Below are 23,219 nucleotides of genomic sequence, written 5' to 3'. Positions count from 1 at the left end.
GGTACTGAGAGGTTATGAAAAGCTGGAAAAGCTTCTTAAAATGGGACATTGATTGATCTATGAAAATAAAATACACTGGGAGACTTTCTGACATGATATAAAAATGGCTGCAGAGTATGCAGTCAGAAGGTTGCCCAAGCAAGTGTCAAAGATGTCCCAGATAGTTAAGATTAATCAAGTGCATTATATACACAATTCTGGATTGGAGTTTTTCAACATGTAGTAATCTAAAAAGTAGCCTGTTATTTTTTCCTTTAAAAAATGTCAAAAAACATCTTAATTGTTTAACGCTATTGAAAAGCCATTGATTTACCTTTATTGATTGACAGCTACCTGTTTTTATTATTATTTTTTACTGATGTAGTTGACATTTCCAGGAAAATTTTGTTTAGAATCAGTAATCATTCTTGTGCGTCATGTAGCTGTTGCTTGCTTTTTTCATTATTTGTTTCTAAAGAAAGTGACCTGCAGTTACTTTCTAAATCATCATTAGATTTGTCGAGTAGTTTGCTAGGTAAGCTTGTACTTCCTTCATAATCTTGATCTTTATTTATTGAAAGCACAGAAGACTCTGTGCATCTCTCTGCTGAAGACGTTACCACTTTTTCCAAAGCTGCTTCCAGCTCATGTCTCAGCTCATCTCCAGAGTCTTCAAAATTTCTGTAAATTAAGCAAGAAAATTTTATTCATTAAGTGCATGTTGTTACAAGTGTTTCTCGTTTCAGTGCCTTTGAGATTTTTTACAATGCTTTGTAAAGAATATACAAGCTACATAGAAAACGTAAGTTGTTTCTTCACCTGTTTTTGAGATCTTTTACTATCTAAATGGGAACCAGCCATGTTAATACTGAGGCCTAACATTCTTAACATCAGCGTTAGCATTTGAAAATAAATTACAGAGTTGAAAGTTAGTTACATTAGCAGACTGTAAAACAAGTTTTCTTCAGTTATGAATTTAGAAGAATTGAGAAAAAGAGTTTCAGGCAATACATCCTGCCATTTCATGAAAACTTCATCGTATGAATTTGATTTCTGATGTGCTTGACTTACGTGTCTTCATCGTCTGATCTTGGCTCAAGTCTGCCTTCATCAACAGCAACACAGGAACACGTTTCTGAATCGTCTTCCTTGCTTTCTTCTGAAAGCAACAAGGTTAATTTCTTTATTTTCGTATCAGCTAATTATAAAATTGTATCTAAAATAATAGCACATAAATACATGCTTTATTTACTTATTTATTTATTGAATACAGCACCATAAGTACTGTGCTTAACTGACTTCAGTTATTCTTGATGACATGTTTTAGTCAGCAGTTTATAACTTCAGCTCAGTGGAATCTAGCATGTTTGTAGACCACAACCAAAGGACTATAAAGGGTAAGTAAGAATGTAGATCTGACATTAGGAGGTTAAGTACCAAATACAACAGCCTCTATTTTCAGTGAAAAACTCAGGAGAGTACTGTGTGGGAATGACTGAAAATTACTGCTTGAATATAGTAGTTATGATTCCCTGAAACTGCTCACTTTCAAAGACTGGAAGGCAACTTCAACCTGAAAAGTGGGAGAACAGTTCTAAGGGTTGATAAATCCTGTGTGTAGTCCAACAGAAATCGGTTGGTTTGGGTAACAATGTGTTCCACAATGACAGCTTTTGTAGCAGGACAGAACTGGGTACTGAAGGAGTGTGGTATTTTAATATATATAACTGATCAAAGGAATAGCACTTAAGAATACCCACATGACCTTATTCTTGCTTTAGTTCCATGGACTGCTGACATTAATGAAAAGGAAATGGCCACAAGTTGTACCAGAGGAGATTTAGATTAGACATAAGGAAGAACTTTTTCTCTCAGAGAGTGGTCAGGCACTGGAATGGCTGCCCAGGGAGGTGGTGGAGTCGCCATCCCTGGCAGCGTTCAAGAGGCGTCTGGATGAGGAGCTACAAGATATGGTTTAGTGCTTGTGGTAGCAGTGGTGATGGGAGGATGGTTGGACTAGATGATCTTGTAGGTCCTTTCCAACCTTGTGATTCTATGAAAAGTGATTTGCTTTTTTTTTTTTCTTTTCCTTTTTTTTTTCTTTTTTTTTTTTATGTAAAGCTTTAAAGCCAGTTCCTGAAAATTAATTCAGCCTCATTTAGACTTCAGGATGAAGCAGTTTTTAAAAAGCTTGTTATTCTATTGGAGCATGTATGGGATGCATAATTAGCAAGAGAATGCTGTCTACACTGCTGTGAATGAAAGATATTTCTCATGATCCATTAAAAATATTGAAATTTGGTGCATGCAATGTATTTGGCTTCCTGTTTTCCAATTAAACAGTCGATAGACTGACAAATGTGTGTAAAACTACCCCGTTTGGTTACATTTATCTTTCTATAGAAAATTCTACGCCTTTTAGCTACGTGCTGATGCATAGTAAACGTCATTTTTAAAGCAGCCTCTTACTTTAGAGAAGTGTGCTGCAGAATAAGTGAGTTGAAATCAGTTTCAGTGTCAGCAGTATCAGCATGGACCATGTAAAGCCAGTCACCAGCCATTACGTACTACAATTTACAGCTGTTCTACAGAAATACATGTATTTGCACAGATTTTTTACAGGGTTCTTCAATCTCAACAGGGAGGCTATATCCAGGTTTGTGCTATCTCCCATCTTGTTGGCAGTAGTACCTTAACCTCATCTGCCCAGGTAAATGAAGGATTATATATAAAGTGATAGCTGGTGAGCAGGTTTTCCCTGCTGCTGAAAAGAGCTACATCCTGAAAGAGGACTTGCACTGCTACAGGACAGAGCCAGTGCTGCTGGCAGAGTCTGCCAATGTTTTTCTCATTTGTCAACTGCTTCTAAATTTTCTTGTCATGGATCCTCTGCCAGTAGCACAGTAACTGAAGAAAACCTTGTGTAATTTACACTAACAGACATCCTACCTATTTCCTCTTCAAGCTGGATGAAGGAATCATTAGAAAGCTCTGCTTTTGCTAAGACGTTCAGGAGCGTCCCTGGAGCTGTTTGTTTCCACTGCTTCCTGTTTTCTGTGATGTCTTCAGGCAGAATAACATGGTCAGCTGAAGAACAGGAAGGTTCTGAGGTCACTAAATCATGACTGTGGCTTGTCACTGTCTTTTGCCTGAATTAAACTAATTTTGACTCTAATTTCTTCCTTTTGTGCAACGCTGGACTGTCTGGACTGTTTGTCACTAAAAATTTCTTAACACCAGTGTTTATGTTCAAGTAATAAGCATACTTGGCTTGGAATAAACAGGTAGAGCTTCACTGAGCAGTCCTTGTTTTCCGACTTGTTGGTTTGGAGCTGAAAAAGCTTCCAAAAAGTTCCTGTTTCTCTTGTCCCTGTGCCCAGCACCTAATGGGCAATGAACAAGAAGTGGCATCCTAACAATATTTTGCTTTGTCTTAACTATCTATGCGAGCTCTTCAGGTTGTTTCTGTGTATCTGGGGTGTTGGGAGATTGCAAGGATGTTGGAAAAGTCCTTTGTTTACAGCAACCAGTCACTGAAGCTACCTTTCTGTCTGGGAATATATGCACTGGTACTGCAAGAAAGCAAACAAATCATCTTCAGAAAAGGAAAACCACCACAGTCACATCAGTGTAAGGATGCACTTGTGTATTAACACGAGTTTGTGGCGTGGGAAATCAGAACGCCACCACACTCTTGGATGACTTTGGCCACAGATTGCCAGAGTTCTTTTGTATTATCAGCTCAATGCCTGAGAAAGCTGTGTTGATTCACTGCAGACTTCCAGCGAATTACTCAGGTCACACAGTGATTCATAAAACTGTGCTCTTTCTATTTATGAGTAGCAAAACATGATTGCAATGTTAGAGGGGAAAGCAATTCTTTCGTTCTATGGTTTAACACATCCAATAACCTCAACTATTACAATGTCCTTCCAATTAAAAGCCTCTTAGATCATGTAAATGTTCTGGTATGGAAAAGTTTGCAGAGGTATTTAAATAAGTAGTCTGGCTGAATTTTAGTAGCTCCACACTTTAGCTCACTGGAAAGCATAAAAACTTTCTTACAAAGTTCATTTTCAGCCATAGTAGGACATACAGATGAAGTATCAATATTGGCTAAAAATTTCAGTAGTGTCTGGGGTGTTCCAGCTTGCCAATGCTTTCTTTTTTTTTCAGTATCACCTGCATCACTGGACGCTAGAGAGAAGAAAAAGAGGAAGAAGTTATTTCATTTTTAAATAGATTTCAGAGGGATTGTAACATTGATAGTGGTATAAGATATTACAGTGAGAGAGAAACATCAGGTAAACTTGTTATATCTTGCAGTTACTGAACTTTCCTAGCTCTTACCTTATTTTCAGGACTCATAGTCAATTGAATTTCCCTATGAAATACCTGTTTGGTATCCAGATAATTCTCCCTTAGCCCTGTCCATAGGACTTTCATAAACATTCAACAATTTGTCTTCAAGATTCTCACTATGCACAAAAGTTGGTATCTCATTGAGTTCATCCTGTACCTGGAAAAAAAAACAAGGTAGAGAATGATGGTAATGAAAACATTTAAACCTTAGATAATGGAGCTACTGTCACCATTTCAGATTACTAATGTAAGTGCTTTGAATATAACTGAACCCTACCTCTGCTTCTTGAATGCTGTCTTCTTCAGGAACGCACGCATCTAAATTAATTTCAAATTTTACTCCTCCCTAAAGAAAATTCAAACACTTCATTAAAATATATTATTAAAATACATAATTAAAGGTACACAGTTTATAGAGAACTACAAACTTGAAAATCATTGCTCTGTTAAAAATGACCCCTCTTACAATTCAAAAAGCACTGCAGAGAATAATGTTTAACAAAAATATGTTCAGACAAGCAGTTTGATATTAAGATGAACAAATGGGGACTGATTTCTATTTGGTAAGATTTAAATGGGGTCTCCCTCAAAAGACCCGAAAAGCTCTGCCATATGTTTCTTAGTCATTCGGTCTTGTCACAGAAACTTAGCACATGGTCCTCCTAATTGGTTCTCAAATACTTTGATTTCCAGAGCTACTGTGGCATAACTGTACAGATTTAGGAATAAAATGGTAAAACAAACAGTAAGTATGGATACCTTTCTGCTGCATTTCTTCTCTAGATTTTTTTGGTCTGGCCCGTCCTGGAGTCTGACCTGCTTAAAGTTTTCTTCCATGTCCTAGAAGGAGAGAAAAACAGCAACTTTAAAATAACTATTTGGAAGCAGAATATGTATATACCTTACATAAAAAGACTTTGTTTTAGTAATAAACCTAGTCATTGATTTCCTCATATATGTGTCTGTAAGAATATTCCCATTCATTGCCTAATTTCATACTGGCAGACTTTGGAAATGATGTAAATCAATATTATAACTGAAACCTGTACCTGTACAAAGTCTGGTTTTCATGTTATCTTGTTTTCTGGTAACACCTGAAAATTATTTAATTATTCCTTTGCATATTCCTATATCCTGTGTTAGAACATGTCTCATAAAAGCAAAGAAAATGATTGTATACAGGTCCATCAGTGATCTGCCGTACATCTGCACGTCCTCAACATCAGAAGAAGCCACAACAACTCACAGACATTTTAGAAATATCTGTGGAGTTTCTCCAGTAGATGGAGTGCCCATGAATTAAGGTGACATCAAACAGGCATAGAACTTACTTTTCTGTCCAGTTGTGGCTTGAGTTGCCTATAGCCTAGCTTATCCCAGCAAGGGATTTCATTTTAGTAAAAGCTGGATTTAGGATCCATTAATCACTGAAGAATATCCTACTTATATTGGCAGGTTTGGCCCAAGTTCCCACTGCAGTAGGGTAGAAATGTCTGTCACATTTTATGTGGAAATCTGCCCCCTGCTACTCAACATCGCACGGAGTCTTATACCACAAGAAACAAATTCTAGCTTAAGAATCCTACCACCTATACAAGGGCTGTTTTCCTTTCAAAATTAGCCATCAGTTTGTGCTCTGATAAATAATTTGACAAGTTAATGCTTTCATGTGTTTTGCTAATGAAATTACTGCTGCAGAACTACATGTGGTCTGGAAACTTCATCTGGTTTTCACCACACCAGTATTTCAAAGTAAAAGTGGAACAATTCTGAAGCTCCATTCCAGTGGCTGTTTTGGAAGTATCTGATGAGGAAGAAGTGATGAATTTCTGTAGATGGAAATCTTTGACTCCATTTCTTACTACCACTTCTCCCAAATTTCTGTTCAAGTAAGAAATCCACAGGATACTGGATTGTAATTTACTCCCCAAGTGAGCATCTTCCTTACAGGAGAGGTATTCATGTTCTACTCTGAGCTCTTATTTAATACATCTTCTGTACAGCATTCTAATGAAGATTTACAGTGAGTGGTTTCCTCTTTCCTTCACTCAGAAAGGAAGGAAAAGAAACACACCACAAAAATGAGGTAGAAGTTCCTCTCCATAAATAAATGGGGGAAAAAAAGTGACCAAATCAAATTAGAACTTGTCCAAATAAGCTTTCCAGGCTGCTCGTGAAGGAAATCAAGGGATATTTTCATATGCGATACAAATATCAGTTAAGATTTAGTCTTTACATCTTCCATAACAGTCCCAGAGAGTGAATCAAAGACTAAGAATAAAAAGTTCTGTATAGATTATAGGATGGTACTCATACCTCAAGTGATTCTCCTCCTATTCCAGCTGTATCTTTGGTTTCAGAGTGGTCTTCAGCCTTCCCTTGACTCACCAGAAAGGTTTTATCTTGTATTTTTTGATTCTCCTAAGGAATTATAAAATTTTCATTTCAATTACTAATTAAGTAATTTCCTTAAAAAAGGAAAAGGAAATAAGACTGCATGTATGTTAGATAGGAAAGGAAATATGACTGCTTTGCTACCTGGTGTACTCTTGCTCTTAATCTGAATTCTTTCATATTGCTATGGTATTCTTCACGAATTTTCTGCAACTGTTTCAGGTACTCCTATTAAACAACAATAAGTTAGAATGCATATTTATTATTAGAAAGGCATAGAGAAACAGCAATATAAAGAATACCATTGTTGAGGAGTGTAAGAAAACAGTTTTAAGCAACAAAGAAAAAATCTTAGTTTTGTAAGAAGAAAAATCTTCTTTACCTGTTCTTTCATCTCATTCTTTCTAGACGTGTCCTGCTGATGCATTTTGAGATGCTCCTCATTTATTTTTTGCATCTGCATTTGATCATGATATGGGTCAGCAGAGGATGGCCGCAGCCCCTGTGGAGGCACAAATAAACCCCAAAGCAAATGAATTTTCACTTAGAATCCTTTCTTCAATGCTCACTCAATTCGCTTTCCCTCTTCCACTGAGGAATGCAGTAAGGCAAGTGTGTATTTTTGGAAGTAAGAGTCATAGTAGAATTTTACATTGTTACAGTTTTCCATTAAAAATAAAACCTGAAGATGACCACTGTAGAGCAGATCAACAAACTTGCTAGAGCAGAAATTTCTACCTGTCACTGTTACAGTCTATTAGAAAGACATCAGTACATCTTGAGGATTTTCATTCAGGTTCTTTCACAGATTTTATTCTGTGATTCAGTATTCACTCACCAGCTGTTTTTCCACTTTAATCTTGTACTGCTGGGCTTCAAAGCGCCTTTGAAGGTATTCTGCAGGCCTGAGAGAAGAAAGTGACATCCTTATCCTGCATTTTATTTCACAGATTCTATCTTGTGCACAAGCAATACTCTGCCAGCTCTGTTTGTACAACATGAATGTATATGTATGGATAAGATATGTATAAATACAGGACAACAGTATGATAGCAAAAAGAAAACATACGCTCTTTGGGCAGTGCCTTTCCAATTATTTTAGTTATATTAGCCTTCTGAAGAGCAAAGTACCTTTTCACCTTTTATTTGAGAAATGGTATGTGAAAATGTTAGTGAGAATAAAGTCATTTGTCCTGATCTTCACAATAAGTGGTCAATGGACAGGCATTCTCAAAAGGAAAAGTTTCTATCTCTGCTTTTTAAAAGAAAGGCTTCGAAATCCACAGACCGCTGAAGAGCAGGTCTTTATATCTAAAACCAAAATATAGGCTCTCCAAAAAACAACATTTGCATGGCTTGCCTCCCACTCCATCCCCTCAAGTATAGAACAGCTTTTGCTCTTCAGTTCTTTCTGTTTCTGATGGGAGGAAAAGACGTTTATCTTCGATATAGTCAGAAATTCTACAGAAAGGTTGTGTTTTACTCTTCACCCAACGAGATATGGGAGACATTTTGATAATGAAATTTCAAACATCAGGACAATACATTCAGAAGGAACTTCTGGATTGAGAAGCGCAGGAGTTCCAATGTTGTACAATAAACTTGTGCAAAAATTATCAAAGATCAAGCAGAGAAGGAAAGATTACATGAGCTATAATTACAGTGCTACCTAAAGAAGAAGGCTGATTACTCAAAATAATGAGTGACAGTTCACTACTAGTAAATAGTGAGAAAGGTTTACCATTCAGGTGGGGGGGGTGGAGGTGCAATTTGTCCTTTTAATTTATAGTATTCCTCTGCTCTTTGGCTGATGTGAGAAAGGTCATAACATGCATTAATTTTCCTTTGCAAATTGTCGAGTTTATCATAGTAATGACCATAATGGCCATGTACTCTAATATTTTCTGGCCTTTCTGCCATCTTAAATCTGGAGCTCTGTGGCTGAAAATATAATAAAGGACGTTAATTTAACTGTTATCATTTGTATCAATACCAGTTTGAACTATTTCCTATCCTCCTCATTCTGAGTTGCATTTTAATACAGCCTGTTTACAGTATAGTTGGTGTAAGTTCTCAATATCATTTCACAAACTTCCTAACTTGTTACATTCAGGGTGTATGTAATCTTACTGTCCTCTTTCTCTTTTCCCTGTTCCATCATCTCCTGTGATTAGACAGCAGCCCATGTTGTTGTGCGAGTCAGGGCTTCGTGCCCTGTAACTTAGTTGTCCTTGAGCCACACCACTGTACCAAAGTCCAGAACACTGAGATAATTCCAGGAGAGTCCTATGTTGACATGTGACAGCAGTGGGAATGTGGGACATAATTTAGGGCAGTATACACACAGACTAATGTTTTCTGGGGAGCACTGTGCTGCTCACGTCAGCATCTCTTTGATTATCTGCCTGTGAGAGTTAGCTTCTCATTTCTCAAAGTCCTTTCTGTGATGCAACATTCCTGTATCTCTAATATGCAACACGGCTGCCTTTTCCATCTCATAAGAACAACGAAGAGAAAGGTCACGTGCTGCTGCATGATATAAAAGAAGTGTAACAAGACATCAATGAACTTTTCCACAGTGGGAGACTAAAAACATCACATGGTGTATGAGAAAAAAGCTGAAAAAATCATCCCAGGGTACCATGCTTAGCTAGTAAATATGCTATCTATTCCTCCCTGTTTTCCACCTCTACCCACAGCATAGTGCAGATTAATGCACACTATAGATTCATATCTATGTAAGAAGAAAAATTTTCCACTGCTAGTAATATTCCTAAGAAAGAGGTAACTTCAGAAAGTGTACATATTGTGCCTCATTAAGGAAATTTTAGAGTATGGTGTCCACAAGTATGGCAATCTAATGCAAAAGGAAAACTAAATCAGACCATCTACATAAGAAAACTGAGAACTGTGAGCTGTGAATGCCTGGTGATACACAACAGACACAGAATGAAAAAGGCTGAGGTACTGAATCCCTTCTTTGTCTCAGACTTCAGCAGCAAGCGTGGCCTTAAGGAATCCCAGGGCCTTCTGACCAGGGAGAGTTTGGAGCAAGGAAGACATACTCTTGGTGGAAGAGGATCAGACTAGAGAACACGTAAGCAAACCGAACATAGATGAGACCATACATGAGAGGTGTCTGAGGACTGAAGGAAAGCAGATGTCATTCCTATCTTGCAAAAAAAGCAGGAAGAAGGGAACTCCAGGCCAGGCGGCCCCACCTTGATGCCTGGCAAGGTGATGCATCAATTTATCCTGGAAATCATTTACAGACACACGAAAGACAAGAAGATGATCAGGAGTAGTCAGTATGAATTCACAAAGGGAAGGTCACACTTGACTGACCTTATAACCATCTTCAATGAAATGACTGGCTTGGAAGACAAAGGGAGAGCAGCGGCTATTGCCTATGTTGACTTTAGAACAGCTTTTGGTACTGTCTCCCAGAACGTCTTCAAAGAAATGCTGATCAAGAATGTGCTGGAGGAGTAGATTGAAAACTGGCTGAACTCAGAGCTGATCATTCTACATAGCTGGATGTCACTAGCCAACAAGGTACCCCAGGGGTCAATACTGGGCCAGACAGAGTTTAACATCTTTTGGATGATGGATGCAGGCATTAGGTTGAATTTTATAGGACCTCTAAAGGACCTCTTCTAACATTAGAAGTTTCTCTTCTATGATAATTAAATGTTACGAGAATGTGGATGAACAGTACCTGAAGCTGTTGCCCTCTTGAAGAAGGCTTCCATTCATTTCTTTGATACAATTCCTGTGTTGTGATAGGTACCACCATTCCAGATCCTGGAAGAATTTGGTCCTGGATTCTCCTTCTTTGAAGCTTACAAACTTTTCAAAAATAAAATATTAAAAGGTTACTTTCTTTGCTTTCTACACAATACGGTGGGAAACCATAGTAGGGTGTATAAACCTAACACTGACAGGCTGACTTAATGAACACTCCTTACATTCTTTCATCATAGAATCGTATTTTATCATACCTCTCAGTTCCCAAGCACTCTGCTTTCATTCTTAGAATGACATGTTTTTGAAACAGTATAATTTGTCACACTCACGTAAAGTGGATTTTACTAATCAGTTTTGCAAAGAAGTACACTAAATAAAAGGGAGACCTCTGTAAACCAGAACCATGTGGCATCTTTTCTAACTGAGTGCTGCAGATAATTTGTGGTCTCTTCCTGAACAGGTAGGATAGTGATGCACTGTCTAGGGTGAATGTTTCTGCTATTTCAGTTCTCTCCTTGTATTATTTTCAGATTTGGCTGAAACTCTTATATCCAAATGTGCAATAAAGACTGCTGGAGAAAGTTATCACCATCAACCATATCATAACTAACAAACACTAGTGTAGAACCACTGTTAAATAACATTATCATTACCAGGCATCATCTTGGCTTTAGGCAGTGATCCTGAAGGCCTCCTTCTATGTATCACAGTGTGACTGAGTTCTTCCTGTGTTAACAATAAGCAACATAAGTATCTGACAGAACTGTTTTATACTATGATACACATTTTCCTCTTGGCAAGCAGCAGTACAAGGTACTCACCTCTGGGGGCAAATGTCTTAGAATAAGCTTCTGCAAGAAGGGCTTCCTTAAAATAGAATTGATAGATGGTCGATCTCTCGGAGATATTTTAAACAACTGGGAAATTAACATCCTCAGATCATATGAATATCTGGGAGACACTGGGTGAAAATATCCTCTGCAGATCTTCAGCACCAGCTGGTGCAAACTATTACCTTCAAACTTAATCAGTGAAAAACATAAAAAGGTGACAGTAAGCACTGCTGGTTGGAAGTGATGCCTTAGAATCATTGAATCATTATGGTTGGAAAAGACCTCTAAGATCATCTAGTCCAACCATCCTCCTACTGCCAGTGCTGTCCACTAAACCATGTTCCTTAACATCACAACTACATGTTTCTTGAACATCTCCAGGGACGGTGACACAAGCACCTTCCTGGACAGCCCATTCCAGTGCCTGACCACTCTTTCTAAGAAGAATTTCTCCCTAATACCCAACCCAAACTTCCCCTGGTGAAACTTGAGACTATTCTCTGTTGCCCTATTGCCGATACCTCAACATGAAAAAAGGCTCTTGCTGACAGAAGCTCTGTGCTATGCAATCTCTTCAGAAATCAGTTCTCATCATCTATAGTTTGCTAAAGAAAAACTAACCACTTTCTTAATGGATTTTCTGGTTATATTTTCCTTGTTTCAACTGCATGACTCAGGAGGTGTGCTAGCTTTGGTACTTGGAAGAAGTTTTTCATATTCTACTGCTATACAGCAACACAGACACAATTTTTCCAGAAATAGACAAGATTAATTTTGCCAAAAGCTTCTGAGCAGAGACCTGCATACATACTGTCTTCACAGCATTCAACTTCAAAGCCTCAGTTCACACAACTTATCCTCTGTGTTCTGTGTTCTCAGGAACCAATGTACAAGCTGATTTTTCATTACTGATGCAACTCAGTTGATTCAATCACAATACATTGTATTTTGGTATGCACAAAACAGACACAATACAAAAAATCAAACACTGGCAGTCATGCTTAAATATCAATTCCAATAGTTAATTAATACTGTTATTTCTACAAATTTCCTAGGCTGCCCACTTTCTTTTTAATAATACGATATTGATTTAATTATAAGGTACTTACAGGATGCTTCAGTGCACATAGCTCATAGAGCACACAGCCAAGAGACCAAATATCTCTGTGAACAGAAGGAATTAAAGTTTCATGAAAAGCCAATAATATTTATTTATGTGTAATCAGTATTTCTTTTCAGCTCTCAAATTTATAGAATCGTAGAATCAAAAAATGCATTGGGTTGGAAGGGACCTGAAGGATCATCAAGTTCCAACGCCTTTGCCACAGGCAGAATTGCCAACACAGGCAAAGATCCATCCTCCTCCTGCTCAGATCCCAGTCTTCAAATGGAAGGACTGAGGAGAACACCACCTGCACTCTTGATTCCTTCAACATCTTCCCAAGGGATGTAAAGATTTTTTTTGATATTTTTTAATATGCTGGTTGTAGTCTCATGCAACCCAGCTTGAAAGACCACGTAGGGATAGCAGTCAGCTAGCTTTATCATACCTGATATCCTCTTCTTGATGTTCTGAATGCAGGCCTCCAGCAGACAGCAAACCTCTCTAGAGAGGTTATCTGGGCCGCAGATTTACTAGAATTATTCCATCAGACATGAGTATCGGTGCACCTTTTGTTTCTTCTTAAGAAGCACCGAAAATATAAACTTTAAATTTGTTTTTTTTTTAATTGTAGCACCAATGTTTCTCTGGTACCTAACCAGATACTATCCTTATCATTGGAAAAGGCACATGATATAAACTATGTCTGCTTACTATTCCTACCAAGACTGAAGAGCAAAGCTATCTCTAGCTGACACATGTGAAGTGTCCTGCAGAAATACTAATTTAAACCACAACATGATGAAAATAAGTTATCTCGTGACTGCACACCTTCATGCACAAGCATATGAAGAAAACAGAGACTTACGTTTTATTGTTATACGGTCGATTTTCACAGATCTCTGGTGACAGATAATAGGGGGTCCCTACACACGTATAGGCAAACTCTGTAGTGCTAATGAAACACAATAAACAAAGAGGCTTATACACTAAAAAAGTCTGCAAGCAATTGAGTTAGACTCCATGGGGCATATTATAGTGCTCTCAAAGTAGCTGAGTAATAGCTCAATGGAACACTCCAAGAAAAACAGAAGCATTTCCCATTTCTCTGTAAAAATGACCAACTATTTTAATATAGAGCTTACATTTCAACAGAAAACACAAGAATTGTATTTCCCCCACTTTTTATCAGCATTGTAATCAACATTTTCAAGGAGTTATTATCATTAGCATAAAATTCCGAAAGCCATCAACCACACACCAAAATATTAGAAGTCTCTGACGTACTCATTCAAGTAAGAATATTTTAAGTGGTAGTCAGTCACACAAGCAAGATAAAGGAGGAAGTGTTGTTCAGAAACTAAAGGAGAAGTATGTGAATTCTGTTTCTATCTTTGCTGCTGATTTGTTATGTAGATATATAGCCAAATAACACCACTTGGATTCATTTCACTTGCTTTTAGACATCCATTCTGTGGGTGTCATCAAGAGTCACTGGTAAGTCAGAAGGTACTCACAGACTGTGATTCCTCTCGCTGTACACTAGGTGTCAATAAAAGTTCGAAGTGACACTTTTTTAGAGAGAATTCTGAGTGCCAGAGGTGGCAAGGACACTGAACTGAAAGTAGAAGTATTGGACACTATCTGGCAGTTGAAAGCGGAGAATGGAGATGAAAATGACTTTGTGTATCACAGATGAGCAGGAGAAAAGAGACTGAGAAATTTAAATCACTTGTTATATGAGAAAAGGTTCTATAGAGCCCCAAATATTTTTGTACCTATAGTCCCAGATGCCTATTCAGTACTCCAGTTCTGGAGTTTACTTCCTATCTGCCATGTAGGATCAAGCCTCAAAGCAGGTATCCTCAGAACACTTCTGAAGGTAGGCGTTTTCTGCACTAGTATTTTACATGTGGAGAGCTGAGGCTTTGCCAGTAGGTATGTACTTGAAAAAGGGACACACCACAAAGATATTAGTGATGATGGAGACTGCAGCTAAAATAATGGCACAGCATATCCCTGGAGATGAGGAGGCTTAGATGAAGATACTACCAAAATAAGTTCATCCAATATACTCCAGCTCTCATCAAGACCTCCTAGCTCTGATGTACCACAAACTTACAAGGTTATGTAGGCTTCAATCCAAAGCCAATCTGACAGGGCCTTGTCAGACATTACATGTGTTGCACATTCACGTGACGAATACATAGAGGGATCTTACACATGAACACAGCTAAGTACATCTGAAGAGAATGCACAAATTGTCTATGCTAGCTAAAGTTATCTGCTCCCTTTACTGTTACTGTGTACGCAGTAACATGATTAAGCTTAGATTAATTTAGTTTGAGGATAGGAAAAGTTACAAGTACATTGCAGGAGGTGGAGTACAAAGCAACTAAGGACTGATAACAGAAGGATAACCAACAGAGGAAATTATCTTTCCATAAGGTACCTAATGAAACACCAGAACTTCATTGGCAAAAGATCCTGCCAAGGTCAGAGCTATCAAGAGACTAAAAAAGGGACCAAATTCAATCACTGTTTTGTGTTTTTTTTTTAATTAGCATGACCCCTGGCACGTTTTGGCCACGCCAAAAAGGCTTTTCCTGAACAATGACTGGCTACTATGTAGGTTAAGCCACGCTTGTCCTGAGTCAGTAAAGATAAGACAGACCACTGTCTTTGAGAGAACAGAGTTTAGCCACATGGATGCAAGCCATGATATGCCATTTAATTCAATGTTTCAGAGCAGGGGTTCTAGTCCTTTTTTAAAAAATTAGTATAATTTGGAGAACATACTAAGAGAAGAAATAGTATGAACTGTACAAACTCCTTTCTCATACTCTTTCCTAAGTTTTTAATGCTGTTCACTGCTTTTTCTGAAGCACTAGAATTGATTACCAAAAGCTGCAAGAACAGCAGCTCTGACTGCAGAATATCGTTATGTCAGTTCTATAAGATTGAAAAATTGAGGCTTCTCCACTCTATGTAGCATAGGGTGAGAAACAGCCTATGATGAGAGGTATAAGGATCTGTGGTTTCAAGCAGCATGGCACATCTCAGGATAATAGGAAAAAATACAACAACAGACTCTTCATATTCTAGACCAAGCACAATTCACAGACAATTTTCACATCCAGGTTACATTCCAAACATTCAAAAAATAGTTATACTTGGTGTAGATCACATACAAAATATAAAAGGTACTTACTCATTCAACTGTCTTGCTATGCCAAAGTCTCCAAGCTTTGCTACCTTCCCGTTACTACTAAGAAAAATGTTCTGAAAAAGAAGAAGAAACTGATATGCAAAAATGAAACATAGCAGAGCTTCTTGAGCATATTTTTCACAAGATAAAATCACTCCTTTTCCTATCTCACTTTTCTACCTGTGATTTTATGTCTCTGTGTAAAATCTTCCTGTCATGAATATGCTTCAAGCCCAAGGAGATCTGCACAAACCAACTCAAAATCTGCAGTAAAAGATAAATGGACAGATATCTGTAAATTTGTGTGGATGAAATATATACAACAAAGATGACAACAAAATCAAAAATACATTGAGAACAGATGATATAAAATAGTAAGAAATAATATTTTCAAATGACTAAAATTAATGCCATAGACTTTTCCTTTCTTTTTTTCAGTGCTATCAAGAGACAGATACAAATACCTGCTCCCACTTTCTTTAACCCAGTCAAGTTTTCATTGACAGTGACAAGACCATCAATTGAGTATGGACTGAATAATTATGTCAAAGGAGAGTAAGAAGACTAGATCTTTAGAAATGAGTTGACAACAACAACAACTAAGGCAGAATTGGGTAGTGTCTTCCAAATCCTCAGCAGTGGATACCATACCATGCAGTTATAACACTTGTAATTGTACCAAATGTGGTCTGGAGAAAAAGAAACAAGAGGAAGCAGGTCTGAAATGTGGTTAAAAAACAGAGCTATGAAGGAACTTGATTATTAAGTAATCACACAAGTTTATCCTTAACTGCAGATAGTTCTTAAGTATATATCCAGCTTCAGTTATACATGGGTTTTATTGAATAAGAGCAACTGGATTTAATTCAGAAACAAAAGTAAGACTTGCTTACATCTTTCTCTCTTCAGGAAAACTGAAGGTCCTGGAAGACTTTAATTCAGTTTATATAATCTTTTATCCAGTAATGATTCCTGTTTTACAGATGATTCCCTGAGTAGAGCTGATACAATAAATACATAAACACTACACTGGGAAGTTCCTCTTTTCCAATTTAAGCAAGAAGTAATGTCATAAAATTTAGAGTAAATTTCTGCTAACAGGTTAGATATGTCTATCCAGTATCTAGACAAGTTTTCATTGTAACTGCAAGAGTGGAAGGCTACATGCAATGAAATAATGAGTTCAATATACGAAGTCCAATATATCAAAGGATTTCCCTCAGAATGCTTAAAGCTACTGAAAAGATCAAGAAATAGGCTAAGAAGTAGTGGGAATTTCTGTTTCTGTGAGCTGTAATACCACTCAAACATACCTATTTACAAATTAAAATGCATGTGAATATGCTTCAAAAGCAATCAGAATTCCAGCCTTGTTTCTCTGGGATGGTTTAACAATTTAAATGGCACCAGAAAACACCTAATCCAAATAAAATGAATGGGAGATTTACCACTGACTTCATTATAAAGCACAATATGTCATGATGCAAATCAACAAGAATGAAGAACTCATACATAATATATATCCATTTGTAACTCCAAAACATCTTTTAAAATAAACCTGGTTGAGCAGGTATACTATTTTTATAAATTGAATGTGCCTTTGATGGAAGGAATAAAGGGAAGAGGAATAAAATTGGCATCAAAATACTGTTAATAAATTCATATAAGATGTTAAAATAGTGTAAAAAGCAAACTCCAAACTGCCTTTAAAATAATCGAAGAAATGTTCAGTTTTTGTAACAGTTCATAACAGAAACAGTTGCTAGGACTGGACAATTCAAAAAACATTTAACATGATATGTCCTTTGTTAACTTGCTTCACCTGGTCCTCCTCAAACAGTACTCCATGCTGCGTATTTATCCTCTTCATCAAATCGCCACCATCACAGTATTCCATCACAATATACAGCTTGTTCTCTTCTGAAAGGAAAAGTATATTTTTTCCTTTATTACTCATTAATACGGCAACAAATTATTTACATTTTACAGTCTTTCTATTAAGAGAATTAATCCTCTACCTACTCCTCCATTTCAAAGAGTAACTGATAAAACATTGACACCTCCAGTGCCAACTGATGCAAAAGTAAGAAAGACATGAACATTTATTTAAATGGAGATTCACCAATATATTAAATACATGAGATAGACCTCAAGAAACCACATTGATAGAAGAAGCCAGATATTCTTACAGCTAATGCTAATTTCCCAATAAAAATTAAGTATACAGTCTGTGCTAGGGAAAAGGCTGAAAGCAGAAGTTCAATAGCAGAAATAAACACCAGGTGCTATTTACTATCAGAACTCACCCTGTTCTGATTTTTCTGGAGGCCAGAGGACTACCAGAGTACCATGTTCCCTGAAATATTTATAATCCTGATCATATAAAACAATTTGAACAAAAGCAGTAACTACAGTATTCATTCCATAAGGCATTCCTTATGACAGATGTCAGCAGGAAAAATAAATATAGGGAGTCAGCTTTTATGAAGAACAGCCTTCCTTCGATCTCTTTCAGTCCTGTATCAACTCTGACTTTATAAAGCTTTCCTTCCCTCACAATAGGAAAACACAACTGTACGGAGAAACCGCATTAAAATCAGAGATGGATTTTAATTAACAGGAATTATGAATAATTGCGAATTATGAGTAATTATGAGCTTATTGTTGACACAGAAAAATTCCTGTCTTAGTCAGTAACCAACAGTAACATAACCCCACAGGTCCTGGACTGTTGGCAGGCCTTTACTTTGTCCCAGCTTAAAGCCTGATCCCAGCCTTCATTAGAAACAGATACCCATCTTCAAATAAATATTCAAGAGAGGACAATCTTCTTTGTGGCTACTGGTTCTCTTCTTACAGTGAACTCAGAAAATCCTAGAATAACTTGAGCCAGGGAGGCTTCGCTTCCCCCAGCACAAACCCCCTTCTCCCTGTGGGCCTCTAGGAATCACAGAATAACCTGGGACAAAAATTTTTGCACTGCCCAGTACTAACTTTATGTCAAAGCTGAGCTTTCACTAGTACTTGGGATCACTTCCAGCTCTAAAATGAAAATGGAGGTGCAAATCTTGGTTGATTCTAATCGTCATCTCAAAAGGGAAGGACCCTGGGCCCTCATTTGTTTCCATTCCCAAGCAATAGCTGTAAACTGCAGACAGCTAGTACTGACTTGTAAAGCTTGTGCTCCTGAAATCTGGGAAGTGTTCAACACACTCCCAAACACCTGTGTTAGCCTCTTACAGCCCCAGTTCTGTTCCCAGACCCAGAAGCCTGTGAGATTGTGGACCCCAAGGAGCCTCAGCCAAACTGTAGGGTCTCAGACAGGGTGTACATAAGTTCTACCTGAATCATGCATTAACTGCATGCTTCCTATGGACACCAGCCTTCATTTTTCTTCACAGGCCCTCCAAAATCCAGCATCAACCTCTGTCTGAAAGCCACTCTGCCCTCTCTTTCAGCCCCAAATTCTAAGCCAAAACTTTTCTGCAAGCTTAGGGATAACTCAGAATGTGGTATCCCTCAAGTCAAAGGCCCACAGGACCTTTCCTGCAGCACTCAGAAGCTCTCTTCTTCTAACGAAGCTCCTGGGAAAGTCTGACAGAACTCTGGACCTCTGCTAAGATCAAGATTAAAGATCAGCTAAAACAATGCAGAAATCCCAGGATCTAGCATTTGATCTTTATGTCCCACCCACTCAGTGAAGAGAGAAAGTAGTGACTAAAGCTGACACCTTGTGTTCATTTTTAGGAGCTGGAAGTGGTCCCTACTGATAAATAAGGTGTTGGGCTCACGCTTCATGCTGGTCAATAAGAACAAGCTAGGCTTTGCTGCCTTTCACTCCTATGGTCACAAATAAAACAAAAATGATAAAGTAAACCTTGCAAAGAAGCATAGAAGGTTACTATATTTGCATGATCCATCTTGGCCAGAAGAATGACTTCTTTCTGAGAGGCTTCTTTTTCTTTCACAGGCATCTACAAAGAATTAAGAAACTATATGCTAGCAGTGATATACTTAACTCTTTCCAAAAGTAGTTACATTGGTGTAACTAGTAGCATTCCTACCCACACAGAAAGACTGCCACAAGGTGATGCAGAAATATTATAAAACACGATGTACATACAATATGAAATACCCATTTGCAGTAGATGTTTGGAAATACACTGGAACATTATCAAATTATGACATCTTATACATGGGCAGATGTATAGCTTTAAACTTTTTGCACAAATGCTATTACTAAGTTGATGAAAAAGTCAACAAAGTTAACAAAAAGTTAAACTTTCTTTAGATATTTGAAGAGTACAGGTCAGGGTGATTCTGTATTCTTAATAAGGGTAATTTCAAAAAAATAAAGAAAAAAGTCCTGTTTTACAACTGTTACGAGTTCTTGCAACACTTCAAGCAAAATCTTTACCCTATTACAGTAAATAGAAGACGCATTTGGTTGCAATTATATTTTTATCAATATAATTCCTTAAAAACTCATGCTTCAGAGTACACCGATTCTATTAAAATGTCCTATTTTATTTACAAAAATAAGTTTCCTACTTTCATTCTTAAGAAATAAATTTGAAATGTTATCCTTAAAGATTCAAAAATCAGAAGGCAAAAAGACAAACAGAGACATAGCTCATACAAGAAAGAAACACACTCTATAACATAAAACTAATTTTACAACTTCAGAGTCAGAATTTTCTGTAACCAGCTCTTGTTTAACAGCTGGGATAAACTACAAGAAAATATTTACTTAGGTTTTTTTCTATTTTGCATACACTGAAATGCAAGATTAGAAACGATCAAATCAAATCTTTTTTTTTTCTGGGCTTGAATCTGCAGGTTAGATAGTTCCTTCTGGGCCTCATATATACAAGTTTTTTTCTATTATGATTCTCTAATACATATAAATTCACTAGTGTGGCCCAGAACACAAGACCTGTCACAAGCACGTAGATACCCAATGAAAATGACTATTGAAATTCCTGGGAGTTCAACTGCCTGTAGATATAGGAGAACATTACTCTGATACTGGGCTAGCCACTCTAACCTGCCTTTGCAGCCCACAGAAAGAAACATGGCACTTCAATGGCCCAATTCACCTCAGTCTAGAACAGAATTCTCAAACACAACAAAGAGCATCCTTGTTCTCCTAAAGCAGGCCCAAGCCCAACTAAGTAGCTGAGATGACAACTACAGAATGGACATTTTGAGTTATACGAGACAAATCAAACTGCCACACACAGTAAATGAGAATTGGAAGGACTCCGTTGTAAATTGCTCATCTGAAAACATGGATGTGGAGAAAAAAAAAGGAAATGGAAAAGTTTATAGAAATGCATCACAAAATTGTGCCTTCTTAATTCATTAGCAATATTTAATTGTAGCTGAATCATCTGCTATAAAAGTTAAATCAGGTACTACAATGCTTAAGTACAGCTTTGAAAAGAAAAAAAAAAACAAACAGTGAAAAACAATGTGTTAATACCAAAATATTTACTCTAAATTTGAAAAATCACTAAAATGGCAGTCAAAGAAGACAGAGTCCAAAAAGTTTAATTATGCCCTTGAAGACACATCTACAAACGTGGTAAGACTTCACTCAAGTACATATGCTAGCAGAATGCAATCGTCACAGTTTGGTAAATAACTACTGTTATCATCCAGGTTTTGTTGTTTTACCTTAGTTAAATCAATCTCTTTGATAACACATTGCTCATTATCCACTTTTGCTTTTGCCAAGAATATTTTGCCAAAAGATCCTTCTCCAATTTTTTTAAGGATTTCATATTTATCCATGAAGTCTTGTCTTAAAGCAGTAACTAAAAAAAAAAATGAATACCCAAGTTAGTATTGCATGTAGTCAGTGCTGTAACATCTGAGTATGGACTTCCAAAATAGAGACTGCCTTACAATACTGGAACTTTTTGCACATTTATATCATATTTTTATTTCTGCTGCTGATGCTTCCTCCAACTGTTAGCTTCTGGAAGTCTGCAAACAATTGTGGACCTGCACTTTCAATAAGCATCAAATAAAGGAAAGCTTGAAACACAGAATTGTAGAATCATTAAGGCTGGAAAAGACCACTAAGATCATCCAGTTCAACCATCAGTCCATTCCCATGACACCCAGTGTCCCTCAGTGCCACACGTTTCATGAACACCTGCAGGGATGGCAACTCCTCCACTTCCCTGGGCAGTCTGCTTCAGTGCATCACCACATCACCACTCTTTCTGAGAAGTTTTTCCTAATATCCAAGCTGAAAATTTGCTGGTGCAACTTAAGGCATGTTGCTAGTTACACGGGAAAACAGACTGACTCTCAACTCACCATAACCTCTTTTCAGGCAGCTGTAGGGAGCATTAAGGTCTCTCCTGAGCTTCCTTTCATCCAGATTCCACAGTCCCAGTTCCCTCACCCACTCCCCATAAGACTTGTTTTTCAGACCCTTCACAGCTTCGTTGCCCTTCTCTGGACATGCTTCACGGCCTCAATATCTTTCTTGTACTGAGGGGCCCAAAACTGAACACAGTATGCAAAGAATAGATTTAGACTAGACATTAACAGCTAAGTCTTTACTGTGAGGGTGGTGAGACGCTGGAACAGGTTTTTCAGAGAGGCTGTGGATGCCCCCTCCCTGGAAGTATTCAAGGCCAGGCTGGATGGGGCTTTGAGCAACCTCGTCTAGAGGGAGGTGTCCCTGCCTATAGCAGGGGGTTGGAACTAGATGATCTTAAAGGTCTCTTCAACCCAAACCATTTTATGACTCTGTGGTCACTCAAGGTGCAGCCTCACCAGAGCCGAATACAGAGGGATGACCACCTCCCTGCTCCTACTGGCTGCACTGTTTCTGATACAAGCCAGGATGCCACTGGCCGTCTTGGCCACCTGGGCACACTGCTGGTTCATGCTGAACCAAGCATCAACCAACACCTCCAAGTCCGTTTCTTCTGTGCAGTCTTCCAGTCACTCTGCCCCAAGTTTGTAGCGTTGCCTGGGGTTGTTGTGGCCAAAGTGCAGGACTCGGCACTTGGTCTTGCTGAATTTCATCCCATTGGCTTCAGCCCAGTTACACTCTGTAGGGCCTTGCTACCCTGGGGCAGATCGACACTTCCTCCCACCTTGGTGTCATCTGCAAACTTATTAAGGGTGCACTCAATCCTCTCATCCAGATCATCAATAAAGATATTAAACAAGGCTGGCAACATGCTACCAGAATAAACTAAAATTAAAAGAAAGAAAGAAAGAAGAAAAGGCAGCATAAAGTACAATGTAAAACTAATGATTTGGGAGTTTGACATAATTTAGAGGTTACCAATACTGCACACTTGTTCTTTAATGGGCAAAATAAACACAGAACATGCTGCTTGTTGATTTAGCTTGCACTCCTGGCAATGACAGCCAAAGGTATTTGCAACCCATGTGCAAGTAAACTTACACAGCTAATAGACGCACACGCCTTGAAGGTGTATTTATTAGTTGGACTAAGAGTTGCCAGGGGAGGTTTGCATCGATAACCACGCTGTTCCTGTCAGGAATAGCAGGCAGCTCCCTCAGCCTGTGGGGCCCTCGCAGCCACTCGCGCTGCTCCCCA

The 23,219-nt window shown here is 38.0% G+C and overlaps 1 protein-coding gene across 1 annotated transcript; it reads right to left on the bottom strand.

The window, feature by feature from the left end:
• Positions 1-113: 113 nt before the first annotated feature.
• On the bottom strand, positions 114-21,440 carry LOC100541238 (serine/threonine-protein kinase Nek5). Its single transcript, XM_031557841.1, has 22 exons — positions 21,305-21,440; positions 19,503-19,599; positions 17,448-17,545; positions 15,806-15,889; positions 15,629-15,699; positions 13,286-13,372; positions 12,425-12,479; positions 11,304-11,504; positions 11,136-11,208; positions 10,454-10,584; positions 8,477-8,676; positions 7,574-7,640; positions 7,118-7,237; positions 6,880-6,963; positions 6,658-6,762; positions 5,101-5,181; positions 4,619-4,687; positions 4,375-4,498; positions 4,045-4,176; positions 2,929-3,066; positions 1,051-1,138; positions 114-660 (listed from the first exon to the last, which is right to left on the bottom strand). The coding sequence occupies exons 1-22, from the start codon at positions 21,419-21,421 to the stop codon at positions 402-404; spliced, it is 2,481 nt and encodes an 826-aa protein (XP_031413701.1). The 5' UTR covers positions 21,422-21,440; the 3' UTR covers positions 114-401.
• Between the last annotated feature and the right edge of the window lie 1,779 nt (positions 21,441-23,219).

This window comes from Meleagris gallopavo, chromosome 1 (genome assembly GCF_000146605.3).
Source record: "Meleagris gallopavo isolate NT-WF06-2002-E0010 breed Aviagen turkey brand Nicholas breeding stock chromosome 1, Turkey_5.1, whole genome shotgun sequence".
Taxonomy (NCBI): domain Eukaryota; kingdom Metazoa; phylum Chordata; class Aves; order Galliformes; family Phasianidae; genus Meleagris; species Meleagris gallopavo.
This window is presented reverse-complemented; position numbering and strand designations above follow the sequence as displayed.